Source organism: Alligator sinensis, unplaced genomic scaffold, assembly GCF_000455745.1.
Source record: "Alligator sinensis unplaced genomic scaffold, ASM45574v1 scaffold1242_1, whole genome shotgun sequence".
NCBI lineage: Eukaryota > Metazoa > Chordata > Crocodylia > Alligatoridae > Alligator > Alligator sinensis.
The window spans coordinates 156158-180119 of NW_005842833.1; the positions used below are offsets into that span (position 1 = coordinate 156158).

The window sequence follows — 23962 nt, forward strand, 5'->3', positions numbered from 1 at the left end:
TTTCCTGCTTATGCAGGGGGTCGGACTCGATGATCTATTGAGGTCCCTTCCGACCCTAGCATCTATGAATCTATGAATCCGGGTCTCACAGGCTTTCTGAGCGGTGCACACAGAATCTGAAAAGAGAGTTGTCCAGCCCTATACACGTCTGGACAACCTTTGCTCCGGGCATTTCCTTAGCGGCTCTGAGTTCCCCAAGACCCAGCTGGAGTGCTTGGGAGGACCACGGACTGATGCCTTGTTCTCCTTGGTGGCATGCATTGCAATCAGCCCAATGCTCCATGCCGCGCGCCTGCATAGGAGTTGTCACAGCTTGGGATCATGGCCCTGGATGGCCTCTTTCCTCCTCCTCCTGCAGTAAGAGGAGTGTAGGAGCCACTACTTCGATGCCTGGGAATCCCTCTAATGCCTGGTCCAGTTTGCTCTGGCCCACTTCTGAGGCTAGGTGATGCCCGTAGGCACCTGGAGCTCGCAGCACTGCCCTGAGGTGTGGCAAGGTGGTCTCGTGGCAATGTGGCCTGGTTGCTTGATGGCTTAGCTTGACACCACATTTCCAATGAATGGTTTTGCCCTGGTCAAACCAGGCCGTGCGTTCCCCATTGCTGGTAATGCATCATGACTTCTTCCAGTGCTCGGCTCAATGGCTCAGAGCCCAGGCACGGCCTCGGTTTGCTCAAAGACTTGCTCACCACTTGCAGGCTGCTGATCTGACTTGCCTCCCAGACATGTCCTGGACCATCACAGCCGCAGCACGCCAACTCCACCTGAATCGGAGGCATCATTATCCCGAGAGAAATCATGGGTAAATCTACCAGTTCAAGTCTTGCATGCTTGCAGCTGTCCTGGGCCAGCCACGTGCTACAGGCAAAGAAACTATTTCCTGCTCGCCCACCCCCCAGTGGCAAGGCACCGAAATAAAACCACCTTCAAGCAGCTAAGCCGAAATCCTGATATAATTTACATCGGTGCACAAAACTGCCCATGCTAGCAGTATAAATGTACTGAGTGCCCAAGCCCTTTCATTTTTCTAGGCTAAATGACCCAAACTCTAATTTTTTTCCCCGTAAAACAATCTTACCATTCCCCCGATCATCCACTGCAGCTGAAAAGCTGTTTCCATTTCTGCTCTACCTTGAATTCATCTTTCTTGAGAATGGGTACATCCTCTCTGGGTAGCCTGCTCTGCTCAACCACCCTCACATTGAGAAAGATTTTCTTCATATCAGGTTCCCTTGCTGCAAGCTAAGACCACTGCTCTGGTCCCGTTCCCAGAGGCCACACAGACTAATCAATCACCATCCTACCTATATCCAACCTTCAGGTATTTGAGGACTGTGTATTAACCACCTCCCTCCCCTTCCATCTTCTTTTCTCTGGAATAAATAATCCCATTGCTAGTCTGGGATTTTGCCAAACGTTATCCTGCCAGGGTCATCTCTGCATGCAGACTCAGCTCTTCCCTCTGCTCCCAGGCTGAGCAAGACTTTTGTCTGAAACGCATCCCTGCTAGCCTGCGTCTCTCCCGGCGGCCTGCTCGCCCTGTTCCCGGGCACAGCTTTGTCTGCATGTTAATCGCACGCTCGCTGTCTTGCATTGGTTTTCAGTGACCTGTTCCCTGCCACCGTATCTCCTGTTCCATGTACTGGGTAATAATGCAAGATGAGTCGGTGCTTCAGGAAGGCAAGCGGCTCTTTATTAAATAAGCTACTGAGGTGCAGCTACTGCAGCTTGCATTCGAACCGCAGGCCAATGGACTGATTTTTCCTCCAAATCCTTCTCTCTCGCAACTTGTCCTTCTCCTTGCAAGGGCCAGGCAGCTTCTTGACAGAGGGCACGGCACTTAATGCAGGCTAACTGCAAGAGGAGCTGGGCAGCCTGGCCCCGTGCACACTGCCTTCAACCTTGCATACTGAATCTGTAATGGATCAATGGCATTTCTAAGCAGTTTATCCCTCACATGATGCAAGCATTGTAATACATCCCCAAGTCAGAGGACGCCTAAAGCACCCTTCAATGATACCAAATGGAAACAGATACTGGAGCTAGGCGCAGTCCAACTGATTAGGTAATAAACAGACATTATCCAGGGACCTTCTCACTACTCTCTGAGGGTTAGGGATCAGCAACCTTGCACTTGCTTCCAGCACATCAAAGCGAAAGACCCAGCTGCAAAGAACAAAAGCCAGTGCAGGGGTTGAGAGAGCAGTGGGTGACAGACACCCAGTGCATGCCTTGTTTCTTCCCAAATGCTCTGAGCTACGGCTGGATCGGGTACGCAGGAAGCGAGCAACCTGAATTGCTCCCTGCCTGCTGAAGATTAGATAATCCAGTACCAGTTCATAGTATCATAGAAAATTTGGTTTGGAGGGGATGTCAGGAGGCCACATCTAGCCCAACCCCTGCTCAAAGCAGGACCAGTCCCAGCTACATCAGCCCAGCCAGGGCTTTGTCCATCTGGGTCTTAAACATCTGCAAGGATGGAGACTGCACCACCACCCTGGGTAACCTGCTCCAGTGTTTTACTATCCTCCTGATGAGACAGTTCTTCCTAATATCCAACCTCAACTTCCCTTGCTGCAACTTGAGCCCATTGCTCCTTGTCCTGTATCTGCCCCCACTGAGATCAGCCCAGCTCCATCCTCTTTGGAAACAACCTTTAGGTAGATGAAAGCTGCTGTTAAATCACTACTCAGTCTTCTCTTCTCCAGACTATGGAGCTATAGTCTATATACCTATAGTCACACTATAGGTGATTCACCATTAAACAAGTTGGGAGACAGCAATCAGACCACGGCTGACCATGCAAGCAGGGTCCATAAAATCCCTGAGCATCCCTTAGTTAGCCCACTGCACCACTAAACTTTCAGAGGCAGCCAGACAGGGCTCTCCAGGGGAAAAGTTTTCTGTTTGGTTGGTTTAGCACGTGTCATATGAGGTCTCCGCCTCTCCCTGTGAGAATGAGACATTTGAATTTAAGCTTGTGCCATAAACCACTAAACTTCTGGGGTGAGCTGTGCAATGGAGACCCTCTGAGAAGGGCAGCTTAGCTCCTGGAAATGGGCTGAAGTGGTCAGACTAGTTACTAAAGACTGTTAGACAGGGCTTGGCGGCCTGCTACATGGACGGCGTTAGCAATTTAGAAGATGAAATAGTGTTCCTCCAAGGGATGTCCCTACGGAAAACGATGTCCAAGGAAGTTCAACTAGGGAGCAACAACTGCTAAGGTGCAGCACATGCAACTGCTACGGTGAATGGTACTCCGTGACTAGCTGCATTTGCAATATCAAATCTGAGCACTGCATCCATAACATGCCAGGAGGCAGAACATCCTATCACATGGGTTCATTCATTCAACACATGAAAAGCAGAGTCTTGGTGCCAAGCAGTTAACCCTGTACAGGAACCTGGCTGGCATGTCTTCAGCAACTCTCATACCTTCTAGCAGCGTGGCATCTGGAAAGTGCAAGCCAAGGGCACCTATTAGACCATGTCCCAGAGGTAAAGGCTACAGCACTGCTTCCAAACTCCCTTTCCATATTATAATATTTTCCCCAAACCCATACAGTAGGCATTGGAGATCCCGGATGTCTGCTGAGCTTCAACCAAGACCAGACCGAGTGCCTGCATCATAAAATGGTGACCAAAATGACTGTTCTTCTCTAAAATGAAAAAAGACCAAAAACCAAGAGGAGGACCATTAACTAGAGGCTGTGGGTGGCTACCTTGATTTCCTGAGTTTAAATGAACTGGTCATGATGGATCACAAAGTACCCTCCAGACACTTAATATTCTGAGCTGACGGTATGAAATTGGTTATAATTTAAAGAGGGAGACAGCTTTCAGTGATTCATGGCTGCGATCTGAATATTTTCCCCTCAGTCCAAAGCTTCCCGACAAGGTTTCAGTTAATAAAAAATGCCAATGTGCTGAACTAGGAGCAGAGGACGAGACATTAAGATGATAATATATAATGATACAGCAAGGCGTATCGAGGCAGAACGGTACCCCGTTACAACCCGGGTCATCCCAGGCTCTTGGCTTTGCTGGGGGGAGCCGAGGCGCAGGTTTCTGCGGGCGATGGCAAGTTGCCGCTCCGACGCACTGTCCAAGGGGGAAACGTTAGCAACCACAAAGCAAAAGTGCAGCCTTAAACGGCAGCTGAACAGACACGACCGAGCTCCTGCCTCAGCAGATTGCCAGGCCCCTCTTCTCTCATCGTGACAGTTGCATCGTTAGCATCGCTGCCGCCCCTCTGCTGATGAGAGTAAGAGGGGATTAATCATAGCGCTGCTGTTGGGGGGGAACAAGACACTGTTGTCTGCAGCCGTACGGCTTATCTGCAGCGCGGGGATATAAAGGGAAAGCTAGGACGCCAACAATACATGACATCACCGAGTAGCAGAGGGAGCTGCTTCGGCCAGACATCAGCCGGAGATCTGCAGAGAGCTCGCTGTGCAGAGCCCCTCGCACATATACGACAGGAAGGGTCTGGATACGCCCACGGTGCCTCTTTCGCCGGGAGATTTGCTGAAGCAAACTACTTAGTTGGCAACGTGCAGCTCCAGCCTTTTCCTGGAAGCAGATCCCCCACCCCGCGCTGTCGGCCTCCTCGTGGCAGGGCCTGATGTCCAGGAACCATGCCCCTGACTGCCAACCTGCCTCCTTCGCGGGAAATGCCCTCCGCTCCTGCAGATGCATGCTCAGAGCCCGTCGGATCGAGGAGGCCGCGGGTGGAAAAGATGCCATGGGGTTGGAACGGGGGAGGTCTCTCCCCTTTTCGTGCCCCGCTCTTGCAGGAGAGGAAGGGACTGGATCTGCAGAATGTAGCTGGACCCTTATGGGCTCGGGAGGGACAGGACGGAGATGGGACGGGAGGGAAAGCTTTGGTCGAGGGCGTTCTCACGAGCTGAACTGGAATAACAGCATGTTTCCCGGTGCAAAGTCATTGCGGCGGCCAGATGTTTGAGGGCGTCCCGTCCCGGGTCACCTTGGTCCCACATGGCCTGTCCGTGACAGATGAAGAGGCTGGAGAGCCGCAAGCGGCCAACACGCTAAATCCCTTCGCTAAGTCGTCTCACCAAATAAATTCCAGCTGCTTTGCTGCCTCCTCTCCAGCCCTCCCTCCCTCCCTCCACCCATGACTGTCTCCCCTTTCATCCCTCTGCTTCCCCTGGGGCTCCAGCCCACTCCTTCCTGCTGCCTGTCAAATCCCTCCGCCTTTCATCTCCTGTCTTGCGGAAGAGCCCTGGGCCCTCGCCTGCTCCTGGGAGGATGACTAAGGACCCCGATAGCCATGCAAACAAAACAGAACAAACTGGGGGGGGGGGGGGTTACAGAACTAACTTGATGCCTCCTCCAAATCGCTGCTGAGTCACGCGGCCGGTCTCCTCCTCCTCCTCTCTTTGCATGCATCCCTTTAGAGCTTAAAACACACCTCTTCTGCACCACACACACACATGCAACTGTAGGAGCTCGTGCCCCAAGCACGTAGGGTTATATTTATGGAGAGAGGAACGCCCTGCATGGATTCATGGGGGGTACCTTCCCCGCTAAGCTCCCCAGAGGGCTAACGATGCGTGCTAACGAGCAAGAGACCAATCCAGGAGCCCCCGATTAGCTTGCCAAAGTGATGACACCAGGCAGGGAAGTACAGTCTGTTCACATTCATCTCCCGCTGAAATCTATACACCGGAGGAGCCCTCAGTTCACATGGTTTGTACTCACCGAAGTGTCCTCTGAACAAGAAGCGATGATGTTCTCAATGAACGGGTTCCACTTGATGTCGAGCACATTGCCTTGGTGGCCGCAAACCTTGGGGTGGTTCGGTTCGATCCGGCCCGTCTGCAATCAAGAAACAGAGGATCAGTGACAAGTCCCCTCCCAACCTTTTCATAACTCAACCATCCGTCAAGAGGAGAGCGGCTGCTCAGTAACTCCGCTCTTTTCCTCGGGCCTGAGTTACCGAGAGACGAGATTGGGTTTCACCTGCTTTTCCACCACATCGATGCACATGGCGAGGCTGATTGCACACGTGCAAAACCTATCTAAGAGCGGCTGATTTCCTCTGGACATTGCCAGGGGCCTCCGAGCCGGTTTGCAGGTGGAATCTGTAAAGCGAGCAAAAAAAGGCACCGCCACGAAGAGCTAGCTGGAAGGAAAGAGGTGGTTTTGAGGAGCAGGAAAGGCTTGCTTGGTGCTAGACCACTCTGCCCACAGGCTGCTGTACAGGGAGAAACATCAGTTTAGCAAAGGAGAGTGAGTCAGGCAAGAGGTACAAAGTCAGAACGAATCAAGAGCAAATGGACCACTTGTCGGGGCCCGCTGAGACATGATTACCAAACCACGACTCTGGGGCTGAGGCTCAGGCAGAGAGGTTTGCCTTAACAGCCATCTGGGTTATTCAGCTTCGAGGGAACCCAGATACTCACCCTGTTGTGCTGTAAATCCGGCAACACAGTTCTGGGTTTTTTCCCCCTCTTGCTTTCTGGAGAAAGTTCCTTTTCCCCTTCTAGGTCACTCTCTATTCCTAAATTAAGAAATATATTCATAGGCCCCTTCCCCTTCGCTATACAATGTCCTTCGGGTCCTCTGGTGTAATATTTTGAACCGGTTTCCTGCAGGCTTGTATCTTAGAAAAAATGGTGAAGGACTTTCAGGAGTTTAGAGGATGCTGCGTCCATCGGAGAGTTCAAATTAGTTCGGAGAAGTCTGACAGACGAATGGTTTTATTTTTATCGTTCGACATGTTCCAAGCTGTAGGTTGCTACTTGCGTCGTGTTTGTGGGAAAGGGATATAAAAATAAAACCTGCAGCTCTGGTAATGTAGAGGTCCTGCCTGAGTCCTTAATCCCCTGTGACTGTTACAGAGTTCTTGGGAGGAAGGGATATGATTGGCGATAGAAACTTCCCGTAGCGAATATTTGCAAGTGGCGTAACGTAGTCATTACATCGGGAATTAAACCGTGGGGTCCTCTCCTCCTAAACTTTTGAAGGGAGAGTGACCATGCTGTGTATGTTGAAAAAAATATTTCATACAACCACACGTAATGGCTTCGAAAGCAGGAGCACCGGAGATTTTTTGTTTAAACGTCATAATACGTCATTCCTTATCGATGTGATTTTTTTCCCCGATCAGTGAAGATTCTGATCAGAAAATGTTTGCTTTTATTCTGGTGGCAGACATGACTTTTGGTGAAGTTTTGCAAGAGCACAGTTCACTCAGAGATTTCAGCAAGGAGCAACCTGAATGCACAGCCCCTCGTGTGTCTGTCCTCGGTCCAGTGCAAAGACGTCCCCGTCTTCACCGGCTGTGAAACAACGACTCTACGTACTGCTCCCTCGCAAGCCCGCTGTGTTCAGGAGCCAAGGATCTGTTTGTCTGGACAGGAGGCTTCGGGCATTTCGATGTCCCTCGGTCCATCCTTTTTGACAAGCTCCACGCCTGGGCTCTTTGTGTCCACTAGGAGGTACTGTCAAGCTTTCTAAGGCTTGAAAGCAAAATAGGTCAGAACATGAAACACGTTAAATATTTGATGACGCTTTCAAGACCGACCTTTATAAGCATTTAGTTCCTGGTTGCATTCAGTGCAAACAAGGTGGCACCCAGGAGCAAGCGGTCGTCTACTAGTGAATCAGGTACACGTGCGACAGGTCCGTAGGCATCCTTTGTAAAAATGCATTAAACCCCCTGTTTCACAATCTGCTTGCACAAGGGAGAGGAGGGGTGTTTGCTAGGGCTGCCCTGCCCGCCGCCTTGCTTTGGGGGTCAGGGGTCTAGCTGGATTCCCGGGGAGCGCAGACGACTGTGAGCAGTCAGATCCTGACATGCCAGACACGGGGATTCGGTCCTCAGACACGGCTCCCCGGGGAGATGATTTGAATTAATTTGCCCCCACTGAGCACGTCTGCTAATTGCCAGGTAGTCTCGGTGACTGCCGCAGCGACATGTGGTGGGGTTGCTGCTTCCTCAAGCGTGGGCAGGTTTATTTCTCTATCACGGCCATCAGATCAGAGCGCAGGAGAGCGGCGGCGGAGACAGTGTGCAGCAGACGGTCATCCTCCCCGCGAGACGCGAGTCTAGTGTGGGGTCTGGCAGAGCAGCCGGGAGGGCTGCGTTACTCTCGCAACACGCCACAACCGGGGCAGCTGCTAAACGCATTGATTACTCAGCGCTCCCGTCACCAGCCCAGCGGAGGTCCAGCAGGTGCGAACAGTCCCTTCGGTTTGCTTTCGGAGGAATATTAATTGCTTCCTCTATATCTTTGATCGTTATTGGGATCGCGGCAGCAGATAGAGGCGCCCAATGAGGGATCGGGGCAGTGGATGCACTCATGAGACGGCCCATCATCCCACAGATCTTCAGGCCCAAATGTTAAGACATGTGCCCCTGTGATGTCAGGTGCCTATATTATTGAGACAAGGTTCCTATATTATTCAGAGCATCTAATGTGCATTTTAAAAGAAAATACAGGGCAAAGCTAGAATGCAAAATTACAAGACGAGCTGCAAATTTGGCCAATGACATACCGGGGAGACGGCCAACGCCAACTACCCCGGTACCGTGGTGATGGTCTGATGCAGGCCTGTGACTGGAACGGAGGATGGCGGACAGCTAGCGGAGGGGGCAAAACGTTAGGAAATGTACTGGGTCTTTGCAAAACCTCCCCCGGCTCCGATTTTTCAGTTTTCTACTTGGACCAAAACACGACCGATTTCAACCAACACAGAACTGATTGCAAAATTGTCCACTTCATTGAAAACCGCTTTCAGCCAGTGATGACTCTGAATAGGCAGGGAGACAACAGCACGGGGTAAAGTTGGGGAAACAAATCTGGACGGAGCAGGTTGCGCAGCAGTCGTTCCCAGGAGAAGTGTGCTGGCTCTTGCTCTCTCCTCGCAGCGCCTGAGGCTCCCAAAGTAACCTGGATGTTTCTAGCAGGCATCAGGAGGTGGTAGCAGCCTGCGTCGCTGAAAATGCCTTCCTTCTGACAGCAAAATCTAGGTCAGCAGAGATTGCCACGGAGTGGGTAGTGCGTTGCAGTCACCTGCATCCCAGCATTTGCTTTCTTGTCTTCAAACATGGTTTATTGTATTTATTTACTGAACCCAACAAATCAGCTTCACTGAAATCAGCCGTTAAACCCAACACGTATGTCAAGCTATTCTGGAGACCTAGAGGAACTGGTTACCTGCGTGCTTCCAGTTAGCAATGTAAAAAAAAATGGGTATCCAACATTATTACTTTCAAGGCATGAAGCAATGGACATTTTTAGATACATCGCTGGCTGAGTAACAGGGTCATTTTCAATAGTTCCCCTCTGCCCTTCAATAAAATCCATTATAGACGTTCATTGATGTCCAGGACCAGTCCAGGACCATGTCCCGTTTCGTGCGCTTCCAATGAGTAGCCGGATTTCTAACTCGCCGGGCCTCCCTTTAATTAGGGCACGTAACACGAATTCCCTAAACATATGGTGCGTGGTTCCTTTTTACTCCACTGATTGATAGCATCAGTCAGCATGAATTTAACCTATATTAGGCCCCATTTCAACTGTGCCAGGTCCGGATTTGATGGCAAAATGGAGAAGGAGCTGTTGAAAGGGGCAGTGCTACCCACCTGCTCCTTGACTGCTGGTCTCCAGTGGGATACTTCTGATGCTGGGGCTTGGATCACTCCAGAGATCCCAATTTTCTGCTTCTGCCTCTGGCCTAACATAAGGGACCCAGGAGAACCAGCAGCTCGTCCCCAGCCATTTCAGACTCTCAGCTTCTACGAGACTCATTTGCTGTCTTGAGCTGTCCTGACCTGTCTGGTAACTTTGTTTAATTAAGCAATCATGATCGATGTACCGGGCACTTCTGAGGGATTAATGAACGGCTGAATGAGGCGAGGGTGGTTAATTCCACAGGAAGTGCTCCAGTTGGAGATCATTAGTGCTATTATGCATTGCTTTAGAGTTTGAGGAGTAAAAGCAAACAAGCCGCTCTTTGGACACGTTTCCCATGGCATTGTCGGACCCCCGCAGCAGCGTTGGAAGGGTCTGAATAGCACCGGTGCCGGAAGGGACGATTCCACGGAGTTAATTGTGTCCTCGGATGGCAACCCCAACACATCTCTTCCTTCCCAACCACTCGTCCTACCTGGGTCGTGAGCTCACTAAAGCTGTTTGCAATACTTTTTAAGTGCATCCTCCAAAGCAAGCTCCTTGTTCAGCTCCTCCACCTGATGTATTCTGAGTTACCATATTATCTTGCATACAATATGCCCCAGAATAAGACAGGCAAGGCTCTTTGAGTAGCTGTGATGTCTTTTATTAAACCAACTGAGTAGTTGGAAAAAATGGTCTTGGCAAGCTTTCGGGCGCAGTCACCGTTCTTCACGCCTGGGGAGTCTCTGCTGGTCTGAGACTCCAAGAAGTGAAAACTGTTCTGGTGAAAAGAAATGAAACTCTGCTATTCGGAGACTCCATGAAAATGAAAAGTTTTCATTTCTTGGAGTCTCAGCCCAGCAGAGACTCCCCATGCCTGACGAAGGGTGACTCTGCCCGAAAGCTTGCCAAGGACATTTTTTCCAACTACTCAGTTGGTCTAACAAAAGGTATCGTAGCTACTCAAAGAACCTTGCCTGCTTATGTCCTTAGCCCAACACGGCTACAACCAAAAACCAGCACCAGAATAAGATACACACCTTGTTTATAAAAGCCAGAATGAAAGGGGAAAAGATCTTTCCTTGTACTAACTGGGTGAGATGCTTAACTGTACAGTAGCATAGTTTACTGCACAGTAAGCATGTGCAACTACATGTGCACGTGCTTACTACAGAGTAAATCTTGCTAACCACAAGTAAATTTGCTACCTGCAAATGCAAGTAGCAAATTTACTTTTGATTAGTAACGGTGCAATAGCGCTTGTGTAGACGCCTGACCAGAAGCAAATCTGTTCCCGGTCAGTCCTCCACTGGGGGGTGGGAGATTGCTCCCTGCCCCCAGGAACTGCCTGCTGCCAGGGTGGGCTCTGTCACTGGAGCCCAAGCAGCAGCTATGTCCCCCTGCCCCGGCAGCAGGGAGTTCCCAGCCCCCCGCTCTGAGATCGCGATTGGGGAGTGAGGGCTGGGAAGTGTCCTGGTTGGGGCAGGTCCCAAACCCAAGCCCCAATTGGGTGACCAAGGCATGGGGCTTAGAAAGAGCTTCATGGGTGAGGTAGGTCCCAGCCCCCTGCCCCAATCTGCCGATGGGGCAGCTAGCAGCGAGAACTGGGACCTGCCCCTCCCCTGCAGCTCTTTCCAAGTCCCCTGCCACTGATCGGGGAGCCAGGGCTAGGAGCTCCCAGCTGCTGGGGCAGAGGGACATTATCCCCACCCCGGCACCAGGCAGCACCCTGGGGGCAGGGTGTAATGTCCCAGTCCTGGCCAGTGCTCCCTGCCAGCCCCTGGTCTAGCACCCGAGGGGAGCCTAGAGCCCCCTCCCCCGGTGGTGGCAGGAAGTGGAAGCAGTTTGCTGCCATCAACAGCAAATCTGCTCCCACTTCCCTGAATGTGTAGACGCCTTTCCGGGAGTAAACTGATCCCAAACGAAATGCATGAGTAGATGCGCACACTGAGTAGCAGCAGTGAGGGAGGGAGCTGAGCCTGATCACATTTCTGCTCCCTGCGAATCACGCACAGAGGGCACACCCACATGGCCTTATAACACTGCACAGTAGTGTGTCATGGCAGAAACCGTGCTAATCGCCTACTGAGCAGTGTTATTAGGCTAATGCACAGTAAGCGGCACTAAATAACTGTGCACTGGCACTACTGCACAGTAACTGCAGGTACTATGCATTTAGTTAGTCCTATATTAAGGAAGTAGTAAACTTCCTTGCATGATGTCTATGGCACGTTAATGAACGTGTAGACACGCCCAGAATTTACTTTCACTTTTGCCCACCAAGAGGCAGAAACTGCTCTAACCGTATTCCTTGCATATGATGCACACTCCAATTTCCAGCAGCTGTTTTTTGGGGACAAAAAGGAGAATATATAGTAATCACTTCCCTCCTCTCTTCCCTAATTGTGGCAGAAAAGTGCTTGACTGAGTAGCTCAGGGTAAAGTGCACTGGTCTAAAGAGTTTGACACAAATGTAAATGGGCTGAGAATGAGATCTAGATTTTTTATTGTATTTTTTTGCTATCACAGACAAAATATAAAGGCCATAGAGACGGAGAATAGAGATGAACGTAATTCCTAGCGAGCGACCCTTCCTCCAACGTCTCTGACTCCTCTTGTCACAGACGGGGATCTTGCAATAAACACACGGGATCTGCAGTCGAGAGGGCATTCGAGGAGCCAGACGGAACTGGTTTCTTTTCAAATCGCATTTCCTTTGTTTCTGTGCAATGCTTTAAGGCCTTGATAGTCTAATTCCAGGTAAACTAGGCTCAGTGCTGTAATAGGGGGCGTGGAGGAGATTTTAGTAACCTGTCTTTGAGCCTCCTCTCTTCCAGGGCTGCTGGTTTCTGCAGTTTATGCTTGACTGAAATGGCCTTGGACTGCACTGAAATAACTAGGAAAAACCGAGTTCAGCACTGCTGCCAGTCTGGTGAACCCCTGCACTGGGAACCGTTGGGAAAGCTGCACTGAGCCAACACAGCCATCCCAAAGCCATCCAAGAAGCTCTTTTGCATTCCCTGGTGGGAAATCTACTGACTTTGACCTCATTAAGCCACAGAAATGCTGTACGGCAGAGGCGTCAGACTCACTTTGTGTCCCAGGCTGGATCCAGACGGTGGGGCTCCAAGCGGGCCAGATCCAGCCCAGGGCATGGTGTGGTTGCAGCCAGGAGCGCATGGCAGTGGTAGAGATGGCAGCAGTAGTTCTGAGCTGGGCTCTGGCAGCCCGGCTCCCGCACAGGGCATGAAGCCGCTCAACCATCGGGTGGCAGAGACCCAGTGGCCAAGGAGGCAGCTAGCTGCAGCAGCATCAATGGGCAAAGTGTCTGGACAGTGACCAGGGCTGAATGGGATGGTTTGGATTGGGATGATGCAGCCTCAGGCAGCAGGTTGGACTAGAGGCACCTGGCAGTCCCTTCCTGCCCAATTTCTCTATGATTCTCTGATCAGCCTTTGCTCACCCTCCTGTTGCTGACTGCCATGTCCACCAGAGCCAAGGGCCGTAGATTATCCTGCAGCAGGCCACTCTCCCAGGCCATGCCTCCAACTTCTGGTGGCTCACTGGTAGCCTGGTGGGCTGGAAAGACCAGCTCCATGGGCTGGAACTGGCCCATGGGCTGTGCATTTGACACCCCCGTTGCACAAGAATCACAAAGCAAGAAAGACACGGACCCCTTTTTATTCCACAATAAGGACATGCTTTTATGGATGTCCTTTCCCCCTTTCCCATCTCACCTTCTGCACTGTGGAGTGCATTTAAGTAAATCACCCCTGGAGATTACTTTGCCTGAGTCCGTCTAGCAGGAGAGGACTCGATGACCCGTGATGCCACAAGCCCGTCGCACTGGGGCAGGCTGCATTCACACTGACAAAGACATGTCTTAGGCTATACCCGTTGGCTCCTAGCACCACAGCAACGGATGCTTTTGCTAAGTACAGTGGGAGGAATCGTCTGTCATTTCTAGTGATTGTGGACAATGACACGTCCCCAGATAAAACCAGTTATGCCTCTCCGCAGCCCGCCTGCTCTCAAGGCATGACCTTACCTGAAGCAATGGCTTCTGTCACGCAGGATGCCATCGTTTGTGGAACACAGCGTGCATGGGTGCGACACATTTTTGGCAAAAAGGTTTCGTTTTCATCAAAAAAGCCCCATTAAAGACAGAAATATTCTGGTTTGGAAATGACGACATGGGAACCCTTGCTCCTGGCCCTCTCTAGGCCTGGCTCCCTGCGGGATGGCATCTGCTGTCGGGACCATGACAAGGGGCTTCCCTGTTCCACCTCCCTCCTTTACCAGGGAAGACTGTGGTCATGGCAGTAGCTGTGGTCCAATGCGGGACCCCGAGGGGAGGAAGAGGAGCATGACGTGTTTGGACTGCAACTCCAGTGGCAATGTTCCCAAACTAAAATATTTCCATTTGCACTGAAAAAACAATCCATGAAAATAATACTCCCTGACTAGGGCACAGCTGAGGAGATAGCTCTCCGATCACAGTGAAGGAACGGGCATTGTAGACGTGTCCTGGCTGTCATTATTGTGACTTTATCCTGCAAGGTCAGCTCTCACCCAGACATCTTTTTGAATTAGGCCCTAGGACAGGCAAACAGCCAAATAATGACCTTCTGTGGGAGTGAGAGGTTTTTATAGGCCCTGGAAAGGCAGAACAGCAGATTTGCAAGGTCCAGAAAAAGCCACTATTCAGTAATTTCAGTAGAAGGCACATTAGGATATTTTGTATTCTAGCAACACATGGCAGTCATTCAGACCCTCCCCTTTCCCTGCCTACCAGCTAGCTGCAAATTACTGCAATGCAAAGCACAGTTTTACAGGTTATTCTAGTAAGTGCTATAACAGCCATCACTTACCAAAATGCTTTAGATAATCTAGCTGTCCACCTATTTTCATATTTGCATGAAGGCGACATTATTAACTCACTGTCTGGAGTAGAAATTTATGCAACAGCTGTTCAATTCCGAGAGGACAGACCTTTTAACTCCATAAGTTAATATGCAGGCACTTTAATTTTGAGCTACCAGCTGAGTAATTTCCTTTGCTAAGTAGATTTGATGATCCTTGTCAAAATTCATTAGGTTTTCTGAAGGACATCATGCAGTTCGGAAACGAAACAGCTCCCGCCCCCAAATCTGATGCTTTCCACTAAAGCAAATAAAAAAAATGCTGGCATTTCTCAAAACCAGTGGGTGGGATACTCCTAACATCCCGACACTGGTGAAACCATTGGCCTCCCTCGTTAAGGTGCCGTTTCCCACTGCCACGCGGGGAGTAGATATGCATGGGTGAAATAGTAACAGAGGCAGCGAGTGCCTGGTTTAATAGACCTTTTGCTGGGTGGCAAAAGGAGAGGTCAACGTGCAGAACCCGAGAGCTGCAGCAATCAGAAAACAATGGACAAACGAAACACGTGTGATTAATGCTGATATATGAAAAAAACAGTGATTTCATGCCGTAATTTCGAACCTCATAAGCCTTTGCGCATTCAGCCCTCGTGGACCTGTAACCACATGATGAGGCTGTATCTATAACCCCCAGGCTACTTTGAGCTGTGTCCCAAATACCATTTCCTGCCAGTACGGGAGCACAACTCAGGAACTGCTCTACTGAGTAATGGTTTGCCTTTAGGCTTCTGTAAACGTTGACATTTTTCATCACATGTGCTTCGCAGTGTAATTCTGCAACTTTAAATGTTCAATTTTTGTTTGCGTGGGAAGTGGAGTAATTAAACAGTAGTATTTTGGAGCGAGAGAATTATTTTGATTATGTCTTTGGGGAAATGAAGAAAAAGGTCCATGAATTTTTCACATTCATTCAGACATTTGGCTGCTTGAGGAACGAAAAGGAAACTTTGCCTTGGAAGTGGTTAATAATGTCGGTGACTCTGGAGTCCCGGCAAGGTCAAAACAGAGTTTCATTGTTATTCCAGTGAGTTTCAGTGGAAGATCTTCGTCTTCACTGGGGCACGTTAATGCAGACAGGCCTTCCTAACAAAACCACGCTCAAGAAATCTGATTTAAAAGGTGCTGAATTATTGTTATAAATCTCACCTGCTTCTACACATTTTATTTATTTTAAAATTAAGTGTCCACCTCCTAACCAACCGAGGCCGACTCTGTCAAATGTATACGTTTCTTTTCACCGAGCAAAACCAGCAAGTTGAACAACAGCTACTATACACACAGTTGTCACCTGCTCACAGGACTATTAAGGAAGGTTTCTGGTTGGCATAGATGTATAGAAGAGGGCTGTGGGCCCCATCATCAGTGTCAGCCTCATCTGGCGGGAATTTTTCATTGCTTCAGATCCTTTGACTAAAGGAAACTTCAAAGTTCACTGCTCCCTTTGAGAAAGGTTAAAGGCATTGCAGCAGGATGGCTGGCAAAGGCTTGCAGCGGATTGCGCACTCCAGGCTGGAAGAGTCTGCAAGCTGGCAGGGACTACAGCCGGCTGCAGGCATCCAGGAGTGATTGCAGCCTGCCTTGGAGACCTAGACTAGCTGCAAAGGATGAGTAGCTGGCCACAGGAAGTTAAAGGCTCCTAGGGAAGGCAGCCAGGAGACAGGCTGATCCTGAGAGAGGGAGAGGGTGCTCAGCTAATGGTAGCAGAATCATAGACTTATAGAAAATGAGGGCTGGAAGGGACCTCAGGAGGGCACAGCCAGTCCAACCCCCTGCTCCAAGCAGGACCAGACCCAACTACGTCATCTCAGACAGGGCTGTGTCTAGCTGGGTCTTAAAAACCTCCAAGGATGGAGACTGCACCACCTCTCTGGGTAACCTGTTCCAGTGCTTTACCTGTTTTCCTATTGAGAACATTCTTTCTAATATCTCATCTCAACCTCCCTTGCTGAAACTTGAGCCCATTGCTCCTTGTCCTGTCATCTGCCCCCACGGATAATGGTCTAGCTCCATCCTCTTTGCAACCCCCCCGCAGGGAGTTGAAGGCTGCTATTCAATCCCCCTCCATCTTCTCTTCTGCAGACTAAGTCAGCCCATTTCCCTCAGCCTCTCCTCACAAGTCCTGTCCCCCAGCCCCTGAACCATTTTTGTTGCCCTTCGCTGGACTCTCTCCAATGTGTCCACATCCTTTCTGTCGTAGGGGGCCCACAGCTGGACACAGGACTCCAGATGTGGCCTCCCCAGTGCTGAATAGAGGGAAAGAATCACTGCCCTCCATCTGCTGGCGACGTTCCTACCAATGCAGCCCAGGATGCTGGTAGCCTTCTTGGCAACAAGGGCACACTGCTGGGTCATATTCAGCTTATTGTCCACTGTCACCCCCAGGTCCTTTTCAGCAGAGCTGCTGCCCAGCCCATCACCCCCAGCCTGCACCGGTGCAGGGGATTGCTCCCTCCTAAGTGCAGGACTTTGCACTTGTCCTTGTTGAACCTCATTCCTTTTGGCCCAATCCTCCAATTTGTCACAGAAGGCGATCAGTTGGTCAGGCATGACTTGCTCCTGGTGAATCCATGCTGACTGTTCCTGATCACCTTTTTCTCCTCCAAGTGCTTAGGAATTAATTTCTTGAGGATCTGATCCATGATTTTTCCAGGGACTAAGGTAAGGCTGACCAGGCTATAGTTCCCTGGATTTTCTTTTTTCCCTTTCTTAAATATGGGCACTATGTTTGCCCTTTTCCAATCACCTGGGACCTCTCCTGATCACCATAAGTTTTCAAAGGTGGTGGCCAGTGGCTCTGCAATCACATCAGCCAACTCCCTCAGCACCCTTGGGTGCATCCCATATAGCCCCATGGACTTGTACACATCCAGCTTTTCTAAGTAGTCCCTAACCTGTCCTTTCACCATTGAGGGCTGCTCACCTCCTCCCCAAGCTGTGCTGCCCAGTGCAGTAGTCTGGGAGCTGACCTGGCCTGTGAAGACTGAGGCAAAAAAAGTACTGGGCACTTCAGCCAAGGACTCTCCCAGGGTCTGTTAAGATGCCCAGGATGGCAAGGCTGGAGGCAGCAGCACCGTGAGGCTATGAGAGGACTGTACTGCAGTGTTAAGGGAGCAACACAGAGCCACCAGCACCTTTTCAGGGGCTGGAGAGACCCCAGCACTGTGGGTCTGCTGCTACAGACCATGTTACATGTGTTACTGAGCACTGCTTGAAGTAGGAGGTTTCCTGTGCAGTAAGTGTGCCCAGAGAACTAGACTACTGGAGCCAGGCAAATCCCTGAACCTCCTATAGACATAACTATAAATATAGGGATTTCTTGCACGGGCTGCAGGTAGCAAGTAGCTGGGAAGATTATGCTATTGGCCTCATTGAAACCAAGTCAAAACTGTTAATTATGACTTTGCTCTTACAACTCTTATCCCCCTTGCTTATTCCATCTAATGTTTGCAAAGAGATATTGCCTTTATTTGCTCTTATGATATGCTCTTATCCTCATGCATCAGCATGTCGTGCTGTTATTGGCCAGATGAGTCCTGTGATAGTATCCCAGTTCCCCAGTTGGATAACCCTTTTGGTTATAAAGCAGCAAAAGCTGGAATAAGCCAAGTATAAACATTCATGAGTTTTTCTGATAATTTGCTTTCCGCCACAATACCTTTAAATAAAAAGAATATGTTCCTGTCTAAATTCTTATTTGATTTCTGGAGAGCTACAAATTCTTTTGAAGCACTTGTTCCCCTCTTTCTTTTTTAAATTCAGGAACCTCTTCACATAAACACTTTGTGGTATCTATTCAGTGTTAGTTTTAATCATTTTAAAACCTGCTCACAAACCACGAAGAAAGACTTTGCAATAATAAAAGGATAATTAAAAATCTCACAGACATACTAATTCCAAAACGTCTTGCTTTCCCAGGAGCCAGCTTCCCATTAATTGCTCATCATTTCTACTTAACCTTTGTATCTGACTAATAAAGTTATGCCTAGGCAACAGGAGAGAGAGAGGTTTCCCTACGAAAATGCTTCATATATTTCTTTAGTGGCTGGGATTCAAAGAATAAATACCTTTTTCTTTTTGCTTAAAAAAGAAGGCCTGTCTACATAAGAAAGTTACCCCCTCTTAACTAATAGGGCTAGATTAAACCAAGGTTGGGTGTTTGACCAGTCAATTGACTGGTCAGATATCAGTCAAAAATTGTAAAAAATTACCAATAGGTCCAAATAATACATAAAAAGCACACATTTTCCATTAAGAAATGTGCCAAAAACAATTAAAAAATCATATTTCTCTCAAGAAAACTACAAAAAGTTTTTTTGTAAAATTGTTTTTTGGTTTTTGTTTGGATTTTGGTTTTGCTTTTTGTGAAATCGCTTTTTGGTTTTTCTTGTAAAATTGCTATAATCTTTGACCAGTCAAAAAAAACAAACCCGCAGTCAATTGACAATATTTGATGATGGATTAGACTGTAAATTGGTTAAACAGATTTGGTAAAGCCAGAGTTATTCTTGCATGGGCATCCTTATTTCATTTTAAACCAGGTTGATTCTAGACGAGCCAAAGTTGATTCAGATGCTGTTTAAATCAAAATGTGTCGCATCCAAAACTCAGTGATATCCCAAAATGATCCATCACACCAGTGAGCATTAAAGTGCTTCGATCCTATGGTGATGGATGTTAGGGAAAAGAACAAATTAATGGTTTTACTTATGGAAGGAATTGTAAGAGGATACGGTTTTAATTGGGTGATGACCATCTCAGCACCGCAGCACCTTCGGGATGTCATCATTTGCAAAAAGGAAGAGGTGAAGAGATGAGGTCAAAGTGTACCATCTCTTACTAGGGGAGGGAGGTGGAACAGATATTTTCAGGGAAAAATGCTTAGAAATGACATATGTTTATCAACTTTGCATTGGCAGACACTTGACGACACGACCAGAGCGCACAGCAGGGGAGAACGATTCCTTGTAAAATGAATGAATTGGAAAACTCTGTTCAGACCGTGCCAAAGGCTACTGGCTGGATCCAGATCAGCTTTGGGACTGGGACAGGCACGTATCTACCAGAAAGGGTTTCTTGGGCTCGGGACCAATTTTGTGGTCGCAACCCCACACCTGCACACGCTCGCAGGTCAGTGTTTAGTGAGGGCGGCCACATGGCGTACAGGACACCCCGGTTCAAGTCCCTCCTTTATAGCACGGAGCTGAACCACAGCCTCATGCTTCCCAGGGAGCTGCTGCAGCCCCCGGGGCCGTTCGGGGGCAGGTGAATCCATGCGACTTTGTTTCTCCATGCAAACTTGCACAGGCTTCAGGTTTCTTGCAATTCTGAGTTGGATAATGTCTGAAACCACAATGCTGAACATCTATAGCTGCCCACCCATCGGCCCCAGGGTCATGACAGGAGCATGCCTTTCATCTCACCCAGCGGCGATTGATGGGAGGATGCTGACAGGGAACCTCGAAAGGACACGCGGGACAGCCTCCATATCACCCCCACATCCTACCCTTTGCAAAGGGTAGCAGGAGAAGCAGCAGAAGCTGGACAGGGGGAACCGTGGCAGGACACGTGCCCTGGAGATGTGCACAGCTAGCCCCTTGCCTTTCAGGCCAACCTCAGCTCTCTCGTGCTCATGAATACACGTCCTTTCAGCACCTGGACTCCTTCGCCTTCCTCCCAGCCCTGGAGCAGTTGGCTCACAGAGTCTCTTGGGGAGCGGTACGTCACCAAACCCAGGGCCATACAAAAAGGCAGCCCTGGTGAACAGACCAGCCGGTCCTTCCCTACCCTGGCTACAACTACTCCGCTCCCTCAGAGGAAAAGCAACTTTTTTTTCCATGCAGAAAACAATGAAAGAAGGAGCTTTGTCATAGAAGAGGCGGTGGCTTGAGGCAGGTCTCCTTGATGCCCTGAAAACTCTTAACGAGGGTCCCGTCATGATGGCATTACTATCTGCCCCCTCAGCTTCCAGCACACCCAGGGGACGTACCAGCACGTACAGCTCCAGTAGCAGCGGTTGCATGCAGGGTCTTGCAGGGCTGCATTTCCATTGCCTTGCACGCCTGAGCAGGCACTATGAGTCTGACCGAGCTTCCCAGGGGACAGAAAAATGCAGCAGCCTACCATTGGGGCTGTGGTTCCCCTTGCTGGCTCCAGCAGGATCCAACAAACTCCTGTGCCTGGCTGCAGATGGAGGTGGGGATTGTCTGGCTCTCTATAAGAGAAGACAGATGCCCCGGAGGGAGAGGGGGAGAGCTCTTCCTGGGTGCCGACGTGCTCTGCATGCTGCCTGTCCTCCGGCCCACCTGGCCTCGCTGCTTCTCCCAAGGGCTTCACACAGACGACACCAGAGATTCACCACTGAGCAGCACAAGGACTAGGGCAGCTAAGCCGCTCTGGTAGGGCAGCTCCGATCGGGTCACCCCTGGGCATTGATCTTCCAATGTCCCAAACAGGTGCAAATTGCGAGCACCCTTGCAGAGGACGAGTTTAGCTCAAGGTGACACCGGCTCCACTAGGGAGTGGGAAACAAGCAAAGGGCCACAGGATGAGGCAGGGGTGCCTGCGTCACGAGGAGCACGGTTCGACGCTGTGTCTCGCACCTAAGGTATTTAAGCAAACGGCAGGAACAGAATTAATGGAAGATGACAGGCATCTAGGGACTGGTTATCATGCAGCCTTTCTTTCTGAATAACAGTTAAATGAAAAGAGACATCATTCGCTGCATAAATACAGCTTTTGTTGTGCCTACGACTGGCCAGCTGGGATTGCTGTTTCAACTCTGAATGGGAGGCTGTCAGCAGTTCAGGAAACAACAGCAGGGTGAGTGGTAATGTGGTCTTGCTACCGTTAGGCTCAGGTCTTGCTTCCAGGGGTCCCTATGGAGATATGACCGTGACCTAGATTCAGCGCTTTTGCAGATGCCATGCAGCATTCAGTGGTAAACCAGCCATCGTATTTGCCGTGGAGGATGGCAGCCCTGTCGTAAAGCTGCCACAATCGACTCTGATGTGGGAGGATGGGATGTGCCACTTGCACTCTTCTCTCCAGGCCACTTGGCAGAAGGCGATGCAAAGAGTGAGGTGTAAAAACTTACCTACAGTCATTCCCGGACTGGAATAATTTCCAGACAAGCAGCAAGCTTGGCATGGCTACCTCTTGCCTTTTTTTGTGTCATTAAGTTCATGTTTTTCCCCAAACCTTCTCTATTCTCTGGTTGGTTGCATCGACGTAATAGTTTCCATCAGAACTGTGTATTTATGGATCGAAGGCAACAGCCACAGGAAGCTCTTGTTTCCTCCAAAATAAATAAAGGCAAGCAAACAAAAACCCTGCCTGCCTCTCCACCGTTATTTCGGATCCTGCCCTGGGTGGGGTTCCTGGTTACGTACTGCGCATGTGCCACATTTAGCCTTCGGCAGCTGAGACTCCTGAGCCTACAGCAGCTGTGCGGTCCGAGTGCCATTTGGATGGAGTCAAGCCAGGCCAAGGCCATTCAGAGTGTCTATAGGCTCTTCCACCTGGCAAACACCGGACAGACTCACTGACCCGGTTGGAAGTTGACCCAGGCAGAAACAGCAACTCGCAGGAAGCCAAGAAAATGGGAAAAAACCAATGTTTGCTGCAAACATTTCAGTGTCTGTCCAAATGCCTCTTCTAGGTCCCGTAAAAAGTCCGAGCATGCTTCTGGATCCCGTAAAGATTCCTGTGCTGGGCGAAGGCTGGGAGCTTTGCAGAACAGGTGCAATGCAAGTGGTAAACACTTAAAAATGGGGACCGTTACAAATGTAAGCGGCCCATCGTTCGCAAGGAGTTGGCTGAGTTTGGAGAATATGATCTCAGTCAAAAATTAAGTCATCCTCCAGCAGGCAAAAACATTCGCCTTCAAGCAACAGGGGAAATAATCAACTAAAGCAAATTGCCTATTTGCTGTTGGGGCAGCCAGCCAAAGGTGCTGCTGGTTACAGCAAGCCATGTGCCTAAACCACATCTGCCCAATGGGTTGTTAGGCTTGGATGGACCCGTGCCATGATACTGTACATTACGCTACTTTCCAAGGACTTGTCCAAACTCTTTGGACTTGCCTGTTTGTGATGCATCACCAAGGCATAGCCAACGCACCTGAATTTCATGGAAAGTCTGCTCTTGGGAACAGGAAGGAGAGGGGTGGCCACAAGCCAGGGTTGCATTGGCTTTCTCTCTCCTTGCTGGAAAAGCATATATTCTGGGGATATTCTGGTTCACTAGTGGTCACCGGGGAGGCAGCTCTCCCCATGCTGCAGACTGTGTTAGAGTAGCATTAAACGTGCCTGCCTTCTGAAAGTCCATTGGCCTACTGCAGAGATGATTCCCACAGGGCTCTGAATCATCTCCACAGGGACAAATGGGAAGATCCTTTTGCTTTTTCCAGGAAAATACAGGAGAGAAACATGCAGACGGTGCCTCCCACCCTGTCGCATGCAGACGGTGCCTCCCACCCTGTCCCAGACTATGTCCGCACTGAGCTGGTGCAGTGGCAGAAGGCCTGGGGTGAAGGCTGGAGGCCTGGCACTTGCATCCCTTAGTGGCAGGGGGTGCTTGCAAGATGCCATAGCACAGAATGACAAAAGCTGAAGGCAGCTGACTTGCTCTGGTGAGTGCACTCCTGGCACGGCGGCTCAGCTGGTAGCGATGCCATCAGGAAGTCTGCCTCTCTGCCTTTTCTGGTATTTTAGGTGCAAAGCTCTGAGCTGGAAGAGCCTTACGCACAGGAATCCTGAGATGCCTGCGCTGAGGACTAACAGGCCATGGCACACATCTCATGTTACTTTCGTCTACATTTTCCATGTGGATAGGAGCAAAGCCTAAGGATCCTAGCGAGGGACAGGCAGCTGGAAGCCCATTTCCAGCTCTGCTACCATCTCTGACCTTGAACAACTCACGGGGCTTTTGCCCTCAGTTTTCCCAACTCTAAAATGGGAATAATGCCAGCCTGGCTGAGAGGATTTTCCCATGGCTTAACTCAGTGTCGGGAAGGCCTTTGAAATTCTCTAAAAATGGTACATAATTGTAACTTTGAAGAACTCTGGGATTTTCCCCCGGCATTAAAACTAGCAACTTCTTTTATACTGTGGAGCCAAGTTAGACATTTGTGAGCTTTTCCTGTTCATGTGAATATTTCCAACCAATCCTTAAATCACCGTTACACCAGATTATAAAACAGTCCATAGCATAAGTACATCTTATTTAAACCGATGAAAAATGTGTTAGAGAGAAACAGGTAAAGCAAGAAATGACATTTAATTACACTTTCTATACGTGCCTAAGATTTAAGTGCCGGTCACCCCGCTAGCAGAGCTACAAACAGAGTCGGGGTAGTCACAGGTATTGCATCTTCTGCCTAACCATATTCTGAAA

General features: G+C 49.6%; 1 protein-coding gene across 1 annotated transcript in view; it reads right to left on the reverse strand.

The window, feature by feature from the left end:
• CORO2B (coronin 2B) overlaps positions 1–23962 on the reverse strand; it is a 112440-nt gene that overhangs the window by 21407 nt on the left and 67071 nt on the right. The window contains 1 exon segment of the mRNA XM_025191583.1: positions 5725–5841. Coding sequence (XP_025047368.1) covers positions 5725–5841 — 117 coding nt within the window.